Below are 15,178 nucleotides of genomic sequence, written 5' to 3'. Positions count from 1 at the left end.
AAGTGTTAGGTGAAGACTCCTGACACATGAGAATGCAGGGTATGTCATTTTATCTTGTGTGAGCCCAGAAGGAATTCTTGCTTGTGCCTTCACCTTATTTTTTAGTCCCCAAGAATGCTGTTTATTCTCATTCACCAATAAGCTTCAGCCACCAAAGTCTTCTATGAGGACTGTATCTTTATTCTTTATTTTTGGGTAAGCGAGGGCGCACGTATGGCTACGTTTATAGATACCCTAAGACAAAACTCATGTCTGCAGGACATTTCAGAGACCCATTTGGCAAGGTGTCCATCGAAACTAAAACCAGAAAGACTTATCTTTTTTGATACAAATACCTAGAAAGACTACAATCATCCATATTTTCTAATGAGAAGTACTTTTGATTTCCCGAAATCATATTACATTTGCTACAGGGGGCTGAGAATGGGAGGAAAGGACATGATAGATGGCTGAACTCTTATTTTATTGTGCTTTAAGTGAAAGTTTACATATCAAGTCAGTCTCTCATACAAAAATTTATATACACCTTGCTATATACTCCTAGTTGCTCTTCCCGTGAGACAGCACACTCCTTCTCTCCACACTGTTATTCCTGTATCCATTCAGCCAGCTTCTGTCCCCCTCTGCCTTCTCATCTCCCCTCCAAACAGGAGTTGCCCACCTAGTCTCATGTGTCTACTTCAGCCAAGAAGCTCACTCCTCACCAGTATCATTTTCTATGTTATAGTCCAGTCCAATCCCTGTCTGAAGAGTTGGCTTTGGGAATGGTTCCAGTCTTGGGCTAACAGAAGGCCTGGGGACCATGACCTCCGGGGTCCTTCTAGTCTCAGTCAGACCATTAAGTCTGTTCTTTTTACTAAAATTTGGGGTCTGCATCCCACTGCTTTCCTGGTCCCTCAGAGGTTCTCTGTTTTGTTCCCTGTTAGGGCAATGATGGGTTATAGACGGCTGAAATCTTATCCCAAGACCATCAGAGTCAGGGCACTATGTGCAGTTAGTCACAAGAATCAACTGAACATAAGTATTTAAACGTCATGGGAATCTAATCTCTAAGGGTCTTTTTTATCCTCTGTTTCCATGTAAAGGAATGGTTCCTGCAACAACTAATGGCATACCAGATAACAGCAAACCATGCCCCAGTTACTTCAGGAAATGAGCTGAGTGAAATGATCTTAGGTACAGGTTATAAAGGTCTTTTTACAGTTCTAGCTGAACACACAAATACCATGCCCAGATACTCAAATCCCTCCCCCCTTTTTTTCTCTTGTCTACATTGAAATTAAAAGAAGTCTATACAATAGCCAAAGGAATTGACCTGCAACTTTACAAATATTTTTTAAATACCTTTGAGCTTAAACCAGGCATGGAAAACTTCAACCCAAAAGATTAAATTTTGAGAAAGTTACTAGCAGATGAGGACTAGAGTTATAATGGAAACCACATTGCAAACACTATTATATATGAGTCATTACTAAAAATGTTGTTTCATGTATATAATAAACCATATATACTGTATGCGATACATTTATTGAGATCAGATCTAAGCATTATTTGAAATTGTCTGCCAATGTTTGCAAAGCATTTTAACCTTCACAAAAGAAAGATAGTATCTTTCCCACTAGAAGGTATTTGATACAAATTTGTTGCGTTGAATTAAATTTGGATTACATTATTTTAGATTTTGTGATAACCAAATTGACTCTGGAATTAAGATTACCTTTCCCAACTACAAAGAAGAATCTCTGCTTTCCTAAATAGTGCCAGCAAGACACTCAAGATGGAAGTGAGCATATTCAATTTGAAATCATTTTTTTAATTTAATAAATTATTTGTTTACACATACATGTTGCTGATCACAAATAACTTTAAACAGCCAAAGCAGTCCAAAACACCCACCAACGTTTACAGAATTTAGCCCTCTACTTTGTGCCTTTATCTCAAAATTGACATTGAAACTCCTCTCCTCTGGCAATCAGTGTGTGGGACAAAGAGGGGAGGGAGTGGGAGGAGGCAGCAGTGACTGCGGAGTGAGATTGGTCATCAAAAAGCATCTCCTTCAGTTGGTTTATGCACCCCCGAATGACTAAGAGCCACTTGCATTAAATATAGGGGCTCTTTTAATATAAGCCAGGCACAGGAAAGAGTAAAATTGTTCCTTAACATAATAGTATGTAAGCACCATGAACACAGGAATTTTTGTTAATTTATTCACACCCTGGTGGCGAAGTGATTAAGAGCGCCCTGCTGCTAACCAAAAGGTTGGCAGTTTGAATCCACCAGATGCTCCTTGGAAAACTTTGGGGCAGTTCTACTCTGTCCTCTAGGGTTGCTATGGGTTGAAATCCACTCAATGGCAACAGGTTTGTTTTTTGTTGTTGTTGTTACGTCCTCCGCAACTATAATAGTTACTAGCACGCAATCAGTGCTTTATAAATATTTGTATTGGATTATTCCATGAACGTTTAAATAATGCCAGGGTTAATTGTTTTGCAGGGAACAGGGCTAAAGTTATTCTAACAGCAGGAGTTTCTTTTTCCTCCTGTGGTGTCTAGAGTGGGATTAATGAACACCCTGGGGATGTGCACTTGGTTCTTTGGTATCTAGTGGGAAACCAGCAACAACTCCAGCTTGTAGGGAAGCTGAACTGGACTCAAAGTCCACAGGCAGCGCCTTCCTAACGTTTTTACAGGGTCTCGAGCCAGAATCTACCACCTATCTGTCAGTTTATCATATCGTGGTGGCTTGTATGTTGCTATGATGCTGGAAACCATGCCACTGGAATTTCAAATACCAGCAGGGTCACTCATGGTGGACAGGTTTCAGACTAAGACTAGGATAAAAGACCTGGTAATCTATTTCCAAACATTAGCCCATGAAAACCCTATGGGTCACAACAGAATATTCTCTAATATAGTGCTAGAAGATAAGCTCTCTAGATTGGAAGGCATTCAAAATATAAGTTGGAAGATACTCAAAATACATGGTGACCACAACAATGGACACGAGCATACCAACGATCATGAAAATGGTGCGGAACCGGGCAATGTCCTGTTCTGTTGTACATGGGGTCTCGATGTGTTGGAGTTGACTCAGTGATAACTAACAACAACAGAGCAGAAGTACTGGCAATGCCCTCCCGACAAAGACCACCAGGAACATCCTTGTAGCATGTTAGGATTATTCACTCTTTGTATTGAGGAAGAAGGTTCATCACGGGGGACATGGGGCTTCTCAGAAAGACGATATGAGAAGGGACTTACAGGATTTAGGCTTGTGTTAAGTGATTTTGAGGAGGGTTTTAGGAAGTGGGACTTTGGATGCTGTCAGGAAGAAAGCATAATTTTATGTGGGGTATCTTAATAACTCTTATCTAGAAAATGGGAAAAATGAGTGGAAGCTAAGTCATATTAGTTAAAAAAAAAAAAAAAAAGTAGCAGGTTCTCATATTTGCCAGAATAAACCAATTGCTACTGACTCAATTCCAACTCATGATGACCCCATGTATGTCAGAATAGAACAGTGCTCTATAGGGTTTTCAATGGCTGATTTTTCAGAATTAGATCACCAGGCCTTTCTTCCAAGGTGCCCCTGGGTGGACTCAAACCTCCAACCTTCCAGTTACCAGTAGTGCATGTTTATCATTTGAACCATCCAAGGACTCCATTAGCCAGGGTCAGGGGGTGTGTGGTCATTTTTAGGTTTGGAAAATGTTTTCACCCCCAGAGCATGATTACAGAGTGCTCTTGTTTCTGTCTTGAGATATCGCAGCCACAGAGTGGGCTTGTCTGATGTGGGTGTTCTGTGAAATAGTTATGTTCAACAGGTCAACACCTGGGCTAGTTGTAAGTGCCAGGTCAGCTCCAAGCAACCCTGAGGGCCAGCTGATAGGAGTCCAGGTCCCACATATCTGGGGCTGCTTTTCTCTTTCTGAAGATAGATAAAAGCCCATATATCATTTATCTAAGTGTGGGTGGGTTAAGGATGTAAAAGGTAAAAATTACCTCTTGCATAGATCATGTTTTTTCTTTCTAACTTGATAAATGCATTCATAACAAAAAAACTGGAAAAGCTATATTAAGCTAAGGTTTTTATATGACTGAAATTTGATAAATTAAAAAACACTAAATTTAGTTGTTATTCTGTATATCTGAGTGTCCTATTGATGAGCCAGTGATGTGTGTATGACTAATAAAATAAACACCTTTTTTATGATTCATAAGATTGACACAGTGGCTGCAACAATGAGCTCAAGCATAACAACGATTGTAAGGATAGCGCAGGACCGGGCAGTGTTTCATTCTGTGTGCATAGTGTCACCATGAGTTGGAACCAACTCTATGGCACCTAACAACAACAACAACATGATTCATAAATTAGTACGCACTTATTTCATAAAATTATCTTGTCTTTATTTCAGCAAAACCACTAATTACGTTTTTACGGTGAAAATTTTTCACACAATTGTGTTCCACAGACAAGAATGATCTAATAGTTTAAAAACAAAATGTAATGATATTCAAGTATGTAAAACTTGGATATTTTATCAATAAGTATGAAAGAAAAAATACTAAAAACTAAAATTATTTTTATACATATTTTCAAATCAATGATTTTCTTCTAGTACTTTCAAAATTATCATGGAAACTAAAAAACAAAATACAAATTATCATTGACTAAAAATTTCAAATAAAAATCATGTAAAGAATGCTAAAATTTTAATTTAATAGCATGAAAATAGAAGTAGATTTTATTAAATATATTTATAAACATAAAACAATTGGCAGTTCTAGCAGTACATGTCCATCCAGTTGCCAGTGTAAAAAATTGTTAACACTCATCACCAACTACAACTAAATTTACACATATAAAATTTAAGTCTTATGAATCGTAAAATTTAAAAATTTTCCCCAGCAACCATACACAAAGTGTTGAGACTACTTTGCTAATTTCATAAGTATCTCTGGACCCATAAATTGAAACATAAAGAGAAGAAAGTGGACTCCCAGCACTACTGGGAATTGGTATTCCATTACGCAAGAAGCCATTGCATTTCTGTTGAGAGGAAGCGTTTGACAAGTTCATTGATTTGTCTTTTGTGTTATCCTTGCTGCACCCTGAAGTAGTTTCCATCTCTGATATCTGTAGCAGCACAATCTACAGACCTTCATGGCACACAGACACAGTACACCTTGTCTTTCAAAGACAGAGGGCAAGAGATGTGGAGAAGACTTTCACTGGCTCTGTAGCTGGAATCCACCAGCTGCTTTTTGGAAACCCTTTGGGGCAGTTCTACTCTGTCATATAGGGTCGCTATGAGTTGGAATCAACTCAAACGGCAAAGGGTTTTTTTTTTTTTTGAATTGTGTTAGTCATAAGAGGAGATGTTTACAACTAGGGGTCATGCTGTAACTGGTCTGAGCTGCAGAATTTCAGGGATAAAAATGTCCACGTACTCTTTTATTTTATCTCGTGTGTGTATGTGTGAGGGTCCTCCACAGCATGAGGCTTAGTGCAAGGGCCCCTCTCGCTCACGCTCCTTGAATCTCCCTCTTCTCTTTCAAAGTCAGCCAAGTTTGGCAGAGGAGAGAGTCAGTGAGCACCTCACCAAAACCAGAGTCATTGGAGTTTGCAAAATCCTGTATAAATGAGAGAAGTTGCCCAGAGGAAAGGGATAGATCAGGATTTTGGAGCTGGAAATAGCTGGCTACAGAAGTAGAAATGAGAAGGGAGAGAGACCACTGCGTGGGTTATTCTTCTTTGCAATGCCTCAATCTGTAAGGGCTTGTGGAACACAAGGGGACACTCACTAAGTTATAGGCTTGGTTCCTCCTTGCTGAACTGCTCTTTGTGAGGTACAGCTGACCCTTTAGTAAAATAACTTTTTATATCTTCCTTATAGTTGATAGGATGTTTGGCATGGGGAAGCCTAGCAAACCAGGAGGAATCAGGGAAGAGCGGGTAATGGCCCCGTTATTCTGGAGAGGCTCTGCTAGAGAATGAGGGCCATTGTTGGGGAGGAAGGGGTATGGCTCCAACCCTGTGTATTACCAGGCAGAGTTGACACTGGCTGATTAGCAGCAGCAAAGCAGCCACAAAAATAGACTAAGTCCCCTGAGTTCCCCCTGCCCACTGCTTCCCGTTGCTTGCCATGAGACAGAAACAAGGGATGGGAATGCTTCCTAACCCAGGCTACTCTTGAGGGCAAGAAAAGGTCGTTTTCTTATAATTCTGTAATACCAATTTACCAAACTCCTGAAACCTCACCCTCGCCCTATTCCTCCCGAACATGCAACATTTCACTCCAGGAGCTCCACTCCTAGGGAGCACATTTTTGAGGCAAGAAACCAGACTTTTGCTGGGGAAGCAGCTCCACCTACTGTACGTAAAATCAGATTTGAAGTTCATCAAATACAATTGGCCTAAATGACCTCCACTCCCCCCAGATCCCCGCTACCTCCTTTTATTTATTTTAGAAAAGATTTAGGAAATCGGTTCTACGCACCAGGCACTGTGCTTAGCTGCTCAAGTTGCAAAGATGAATGACAGTCTTCAGCCTCAAGGAGTCCAGCAGAGCCTCAGAGAATGCTACTCCCTCTCCGTGAATACCATCCACTCTTAAAAACCGCAGAGTCACTTAAATCTCTGTCCTTACAGACAACATTAGGTGCCTGTTGTAATCTGAAGACAAAATGCATTAAGTTGAAAGGAAAATAATTTTAAATCATTCTGGTGTTAATTTAATGGTTTATAAGTTTGTGGAATTTATTCCTGCATGATGGTATTTTATACACTCAGACTACTGGGTATTTGTTGATATTGATTGGTTGCTCTATGCCATGACATGTAGCTCACCTCAGATAACGTACATGTTTGAGTCCTTAGATTATTGTGGATCTGTTATGAGTTTTTATGTATCGTTTAAATTTAATCATGTCATTTCATCCTTACCATGACCCTCAGAAGTAGGCATGCTAAACATTCTCTATAATAGATAAGGAGAATGAGTCTTAGAGGTTCAGTAACTTGCTCAAAGTCACACAGTGGTGGAGTTGGATTTGAAACCAGGTCTGTTTGGCTCAAAGACAGTGTTTTTTCCAATCTACCCACAGTGGGAAATGTTACATGTTGTGTTTTGCCTTGGCAACACCAGCCGAATAAGAGGTTTGGTCCTGAAAACCTGTGAGAAATTCTGTACAGCATCAGTTCCGGTTCTATCCCTTCTCTTTGTACTTATGTGTCCAATTCTCCTCACATACCCATAGGGGGATAAGTATAATAAAATCTCTAGATATGCTACTCCTATTCTGTGAATAGGTTGAAAGTCTCTGGAGATTATGGAGAGCAGAACTAGGGAAGGAGCTAACTCTACTATGAAATGGCATTTGCATGTTTACAGTACAAAATGACTATGCCAGCAGACTACTCAATGAATGTAAACACTATTTATGCCAGAATTTAATTGATTAATGACTATGCAGTTAAAATGGAATTTTGTACAGTCCTATTACCTGACTGATGTTCTATGATAGAGCTTTTTTTGGTTTCAATATCTAACTTTCATGGAAAGTATATATACTTTAGTACAACTTATTTTATTTTGGCTAATGTTTACATAGGAGGGATTTATGTTTATATTCCTAAAACTCATTACAACATGTGAAATAAAATGATTTGTAAGAAAAATTTAGCGATTCCAAATACATTTGGTAAAATATCAGATTCATGTGTAGACTTTGTTTAAAAGCTGAAAAGAGCTAGCAGAGGGGAAGTGCAGTGTGTTACTCCATGCAAAGCAATTGTTTGTTAACCACATTTTTTATTGTTAGGTGATCAGGAGTCAATATCGTCAATATTGTATAGTCTATTACTTACGTGCATGAGTAATATACATAATTACTGCTTTAGTGTCATTTTAGGAAATCGGCAGGGAGGGAGCGGTATATCATACATTATATATTTCCTAGTTAAAGATGTGGGGAAGGAGCTCCAAGTCAGCATTTGTTACATAAAAATCTCAGTTTCAGAAATGAATTATTGATGTTAAACAGGTCACATAGAACTTTATTTCAATAACTAAGGTGCCAACAAGGGGTTTATTGGGAATCACTCTATCTTAAGAAAACGCAAACCAAGCATTCATTTCTCCTCCTGTACCCTGAAAATCATCAAGTTTTAATTGCTTCATTTTGGGACTCGATTCCATTTGAATCACGAGGGCCACTGGAAGATTGCTGCTTGTTCCTCTCTTTGTCAGCAAACACAGTGGTAGCAAGAAGGCCTCTGGTTGACAACAAGGCCTTTATAATGTTGCCAAAACTCCTAGGGGACATTATAGATGCTATAACAAGTGTCGATGACACAGGTGTGCTGGCTGCCAGAACTCGGTCATGACAACAATTTCTAAATATGTACTGAATGTCCACTGTGTATTGAAATCATATTAATTGTTTAAATACAGTTACTAAAGAGGAAGTTCTGCTTCGTCTTCTCTCAGAGTAAAGAATGGACACACAGACATGGGCATATGCTAAGGCAGTTTTTCAGGAGAGGATGAAGAGCCTGATACAGAGTCAGCAAGCCCGTCTTTGTTTCACCACAAAAGGTGTAGTCACCGAAACCACTGAAATGTGCTCAGAGTCGCTGGGGCCTTGTCTGGGGACACTGCTAGTTTAAACCTTGAGGCTGCCATAGATACAAAAACTCAGCCTTCATAGATAAAGAGAGAATGGTAGTGGATCTGTTTTTATTTATTAGAGTCCATGGGGCCTCCATTTCGCAAATGTGTGAGCTGAAAAGAGACAGATCTATTTTTAAATGAATTGATACCTAAAGATGGATCTGCTTAAGACATTTGGAAGACAAGGAAGGCATTTGCTTAAAAATCTCCGTAGCTTATAGATGTAAAACTTCTGTGTTTATCTGTTTTTAAATCAAGTATATCCTGCTTAATAGTTTTTGTCAATAACGTTATCTTACATTCTCTCTGTTCATGGGGGCAGGCAACAATTGATGGTTCAAGTTATAATCTAACCAAGTAAACTTCTACTGTCATATCAGCACATTAAACCAAAAAACCAAACCCTTTGCTGTTGTGTCAGTTCTGACTGTAACAACACTATAGGACAGAGTAGAACTGCCCCATAGGGCTTCTAAGGAGTGGCTGGTGGATTGGAACTGCTAGCCTTTTGGTTCGCAGCCAAACCATCAACCACTGCACCACCAGGGCTCCGTCAGCACATTAAGGTATCTAAATACAGAAACACACATCTCACTTTAAAAAGGGACTGACAATTTACCGTCCTAAAGAAACTTGTATTTTTTCCTCTCCCTGGGGCAAAATAAAGGTTTTCATAATTATGCAAGTAAACACACACATACCTGTATGACCTTGTATTTTGAAAGTAAGGAGCAAGTATTTTGGACATAGGTTATCTTCCATATGTCATATATTAGTTATTTCCCATCTCAGACACTCTACATGTAAAAACTGAAACACAAACACATAGCCCACTTGCTTTCTTCTCCCACAAACATTCAGATCTGTGGTATCTGAACCAATGTAGACACTAAATAAATTTCAGCTTCTTTTGCTTAGTTATTAAGTCCCAAATATAAAAGTCCCTTTAGCTATTGCAACGTAATGAGCAGGGGCCGCAGCTCATAATTGCTGTCAAGATTTGCAGACTTTATTGTAATGAGAATGAACATATAGCTCCTTGCAACGACATGAATGATTCTCACAATCGTAAAAAATCAAACACTAGAATCCATGCTGTATGATCCCACTTATATAAAGTTTTAAAGCAGGCAAAGTCTCACTCCACTATTTAGAGATGTATGCTTCGATAATAAAACTATAAATAAAAGCAAGAAAGGGACTTCCCCAGGAAACAGTATTGTGGTTGCCTTTGTGGAGATAGGAGGAAATAGTGACTGGGAGAAGGCATGAGGGGCACCCGGAGTAATAGCAGTGTAAGTACACTGGTTTTGCTTTGGAATAAATAACTGGGAATTGAACTGTGCTCCTGAGTGTGTGCACTTTTCTAAATACATGTGTCATTGCATAACATAAAAGTTAGAAACAATGAATCTGTGAATCCAAATACATGTAAGAGCCTTTTTTAAAAAAAAAGGCTAATACTCTGGACTCTGCCATAGTAATTCCCCCTTGAGAGATCTACAAACATAATCCCTTATTAAAGTTTTATGCCAAATGATAGGTATTTGGAGGTTCAGTGGTAGAATTCTCACCTTCCTTGCAGGAGACCTGGATTCGATTCTCAGTCAGTGCACCTTGTGCGCAGTCACCACCCACCTATCAGGGAAGGCTTGAGTGTCGCTGTGATGCTGCACAGGTTTCGGCAGAGCTTCCAGATTAAGATCACCTCGGAAGAAAGGCCTGGCGACCTACTACTTCTGAAAATCATCCAATAAAACCCCTATGGATCACAAGAGTCTGATCCACCACTGGTCATGGGGATGGCGCAGGATCAGGCAGCTTTTCACTCCATTTTGCAGGGGTTCACCATGAGTCGAGGTGACTCAACAGCAGCTAACAGCAAAGTAACTGATTATATTTATGGAAAAAATTGTTAATACTTTGGAAATGAACATAATCTAAAATCCAATAATAAAAGTAAGGATTAAATAAATTATGCTTATAAACTATATGGTCTAATTACAAATATGATATAATTACAACTATGTGTTTTGTTTTTTTTTTTTAAAAAAAACACCCATCCATTAAAAAAAAAGACTTGAAGGACATACAATAAAATGTTAACAGTGAGTTTGGGTCGTGGGATTATAGCTGGTTTCGTTTCTTCTTAATGCTTTGCCTAATTTTCTCATTTTTCTTTTTATTAGCATTTATTAATTTAAAAAAAAAAAAAGACTGTTACCCAGCTTGGGCAGATCCCTTACACAATCTTGCCTTTACAAGATGTATTCATATTTGGCTGTGCCCCATGTTGGAGTTTCAAAAGCCTTATTTCTCAAAGCCTCCCACAAACCTTGCAAACATGGGTTACCATTCCTCCATCAACTGAAGGAATGGATGCCCAGAGTTGAAGTTACCTGGCGTAGTTAATATGGTCAGAAAGTGGAGGAACTAGAATCTGAACACAGATTTTCAGTTCTAAATTCTGAAATTCATCAAATTGTACCATAAGTATATGTAGGGCTACACAAATAAGATCTGCTACAAATAACACTAGCTAAACCCCTCAAGGAAATACGGTAGCAATATCCAATAGGGAGATTCATCATTAACAGATTGATACCATATTAATCAGTGATTCTCCACATTTGGGGCTGTGAGTGGGGTAGTTACAGATGCTTGTGAGAATCTGCTAAAAGCCAGAAAAAAGCACACAGGTGTGCACACACACAAACACACACACACGCACACATACTCATACATGTATTTTTTTTCAGGGGTTTGTGAAATTTATGAAGCCTATCCTAGACCCCTAGTTTTAAACCCCTGCCTGCCTAAACATAAGTATGAATGCCAACAGCAATACACTAGTATTGAGTATCTAAATTGCTGGAAAAAAATACATCTTAATTATTCAGGAAATAGCTAGAGCAAACGTTTTTCCTCCTCAAGTTTCAGTAAACCTCCACAAAGAAGACAATAGACATTCCCTCGTTGATTGATCAACCTGAAGTTTTCAAGGATGGCAGGATCTTTTTCTTTCCTCCCCACACATAGAAAAGTAGAGTCTTACAAATAACCGCTAAAGACAAATGGATAAGTCCCTGCTGTCCTTCTACGTTTCATAAAGAAGCCAAAAGTTTTCTTCTCAAATAGCTTTCCTGTGCACAGTCCTGGACCAAGATGGATGAAAATAGAATACAGAAATACAGGGCTGATGAGACAGCTCCAGGCGTGAGACCAACCTCTCTTGCTCAGATTTTCCCTGGCAAGTGAATCTGAGATAGTTGAAGGAAAGAACAAAGGGGACCCTCAAAGCTCTGACATGCTCCGCACCGTGCTTGCCAAGAATCGCCCAGCACACCAGAGATTATCGCTCATACGTGTTTGGCCATATTCTCTTTTCCCAGCTCCTTATCCCAAAATGTACTCATTGCATTACAACTATAAGCCTGTTTAATGTTGCCCCCCACCATTCTTTTTTCCCCACAAGACTGAAAACCTGGCTAAAATTCAGTGACGCTTATGTTTATAAATACTTACAATCCTACATGGAGCCCTGGTAGCACGGTGGTTAAGAGCTTCGCTGCTAACCAAAAGATTGGTAGTTTGAATCCACCAGCTGCTCCTTGGAAACCCCGTGGGGTGGTTCTGCTCTGTCTACAGGGGTGGAATCGACTCAATGGCAACGGCAGTGGGTAGAATCCTACATGTTACAGAGCACGCTGACTCACTTTTTGAGATAGCAGAGTTGGAGGACCAGGTTGCAGTGCCGAAACTGGTGCTTTTCCCTCGGCAGCCGTGAGCCATATCTCCGTTGCCCACTCCAGCACCACATCAGAGGGGAACACAGGTTACAACTGGAAAATTCAGGAAGATCGAGAAAAAAATAAATCCAGACTGAACATTTATAAATCCCGTACTATGTGCCAGGAAGAGTGAGTTAGCTGCTTTCAAAGATTTTATCTTACCAAACTCAAAATCCCTGTGAGAATGTCGTTTTATAGATGAGGGAATTGAGGCTCAGAGAAATGAAGTAATTGTCTCAGGGACACACTTGGCCATTATTATGTTTTTTTTTGCTTTTTGTAATGTTGTCAAATTACATACAACTTTGTAATGCTCTTAAATCACATATGTCTGTAATATCCATGTAGCATTATTATGTTGCTTTTGTAATGACCTTAAGCCACAGAGACATAAGCTGTTTATAATGTGATTTAGAAGTAGAGCATTTTTGAACTTAGACATAGAAATATAGAAGTATATGAAGAATGTAGTAAACAAATGTTAAGTTGACTTTGCCCCTGCATACTACAAAAACCCGTGGTTAATCTCTGTAAACTAGCCTTGAGACACAAATCATTAACAACATTTCTAATATCTAAAAGTTGAATACAAGATGCAACATTTGCCTTACCTCTAACCCTGGGGAGAAAATGAAACATACTAGCCTTTGATGTCACACTGGCCCTTATGGTGTGATGTCAAGGTGAGAAATTCATATATAAGCACTTGATGTCTTCTTAGTCAAGGAGAGAAGGCAGTGACAAAGGGATCTTTCCCTAGTCTTTTTTTTGTCTCTGAAGACTGAGAGCCTGCTGAGACTCTACACACCGCTGCTGACCTTGAACCTTAGCTACAAGGAACCTCTGCCAATTTCCAGCCGTGGCAAAATCTTCTTCCTGAAACCACTCATTAGACCACACCTGAAGTCTAAAAATTTGGATTCTAGACATTGAACAACATTGTAATTGTTAATTCTAATTTTCCAGCTCTAAATAAATGTCTTGAGGTCTTAATTGCATACCTTGCCATAACTACCTTGCAATAAATTAAATGAGTTTATGCATGACACACATGTATATTTCTCAACTTATTTTAAAAGAAAATCCTACAAAACAGCTGTATTTGGCTTTAAGTCATACTGAAATAAGCTTTATACCATAACTGATGTGTCATAGCAAGCAAGGACACTGTCAGGCTATGAGTTTAAAATCAAGATTCCTTAACAATAACTTGATAAAGAATCCCTTTCAGACCCACTCTGCATCTATCATGGGACCTTAAGCATTATGACAATTGTTCGCATGATAGTCGAACCTGAGGTTCCTGTGTTTCTGTTTCATATAAAATGGAGAAGGCAAATATCAGACTCTTTCTTACTTCCTAGGCATATGTCAAGAGCAAAAGTAAGTTATGTGGCTGAGTTTAATTAAACAGGACTTCCATTTTGATGCCAGTTTGCCATAACCAAAAACCAAACCAAACCAAACCCACTGTCATTGAGTCGACCGCAACTCATAGCAACAGTACAGGACAGAGTAGAACTGCCCCATAGGGTTTCCAAGGCTGTAAATCTTTTACGGAAGCAGACTACCACATCTTTCTGTCACAGAGCAGCTGGCAGGTTCTAACCGCCAAGCGCTTTAACCACTGCGCCATCAGGGATCCTTCCTTGTTTGCCATAGGCACTGGGAAATTGATTTGGAGTATGAATCTTAGCATGATGAGAAAAGGAATAGTGACTTCTGATGCATGATAAATAAGCAAAGGATTTCAAGTTTATCAAGTATAAATGTTTAGGACAAGATATTTCTCACTCTCATTTCACTTATTATTTTATCTTGTTTCGTCATATGAAATCTCGTATCGCAAATCTTTTTGAAAAATCTAGAAATTTTCTTAAACGTTGTGACAGAGACTAGCTAAATTATCACTAGACCATTTTACACCTTCTTAGACACATTTCCCACCCTCCCTTGCAGTTAGGTTGGAGTCATGTGACCAATTCTAGACAATGAAATGTAGGTAGAAAATGATAGACTACTTTCAGGCCTGGACTTGAAAACCCTGAATAGTCATCCCTATTCTCTCTTCTCTTCCACAGTAATTAAGGAAGTCATATACTGAAAAGTAGGTGTGATGAAAATAAGAAATAAACTGAGATTTTGAGATTATTTGTTATAGCAGTAGCATTGCTTATCCTGACTGTGATGGTTAATTCTGTGTGTTAGTTTGGCTAGGCTATGGTTCTCAGTGGTTTGGCTAAACACTAGACTAGTTGCTGTTCTGTAATGTAATGTAAACACCTCGTAATCTAATGTGATGTAATCAGTCAGTTGAAAGGGAAGTTTCCCTCTGGTATAGTCTGCCTCCACACTATAAATAGCTATTTTGGGAAACCCTAATCTCTCTCTCTCTACTCTGTGCTCTTCCTGTGGCCTGACCTAAGGATCTTGGGATGCAAGCCTACAGAACTCTCCACAGTCTGCCACCTGCCCTAAGAATTTTCAGCTTTCTAGCCCCTACAGTTACGTGGGCCAACCCTTGAAGTAAATTTCTCTCTATATATATCTATGTTTATCTACCTATCTACAAATACTCTCACTGGTTCTGTTTCACTAGAGAATCCTAAGATATTGACTTTGTGGTAAGAAAATTCATATTGTACTGGCAAACAAGAGGTAGATACAGTTTTTGAAACCCTAACAAAGAATTATGCAAACCTATTAATGG

At 39.1% G+C, this 15,178-nt stretch overlaps 1 protein-coding gene across 6 annotated transcripts in view; it reads right to left on the bottom strand.

Moving 5' to 3' along the window:
• Positions 1-15,178, bottom strand: part of PAPSS1 (3'-phosphoadenosine 5'-phosphosulfate synthase 1) — a 321,125-nt gene that overhangs the window by 137,925 nt on the left and 168,022 nt on the right. For 3 of the 6 annotated variants that reach the window (XM_023548558.2, XM_023548559.2, XM_023548560.2), the window contains 2 exons: positions 12,394-12,519; positions 6,561-6,678 (listed from right to left, as the gene is read on the bottom strand). In XM_023548558.2, coding sequence (XP_023404326.1) covers positions 6,576-6,678; positions 12,394-12,519 — 229 coding nt within the window. In that variant the 3' untranslated portion in view covers positions 6,561-6,575. Of the gene's footprint in view, positions 1-6,560; positions 6,679-10,205; positions 10,568-12,393; positions 12,520-15,178 lie in introns of those variants that run through there. The other 3 variants (XM_064285464.1, XM_064285462.1, XM_064285463.1) reach the window with 2 other exon arrangements.

Source organism: Loxodonta africana, chromosome 5 (assembly GCF_030014295.1).
Source record: "Loxodonta africana isolate mLoxAfr1 chromosome 5, mLoxAfr1.hap2, whole genome shotgun sequence".
NCBI lineage: Eukaryota > Metazoa > Chordata > Mammalia > Proboscidea > Elephantidae > Loxodonta > Loxodonta africana.
The sequence above is the reverse complement of the archived record's forward strand: the minus strand, read 5'-3'. Positions and strand labels throughout refer to the sequence as shown.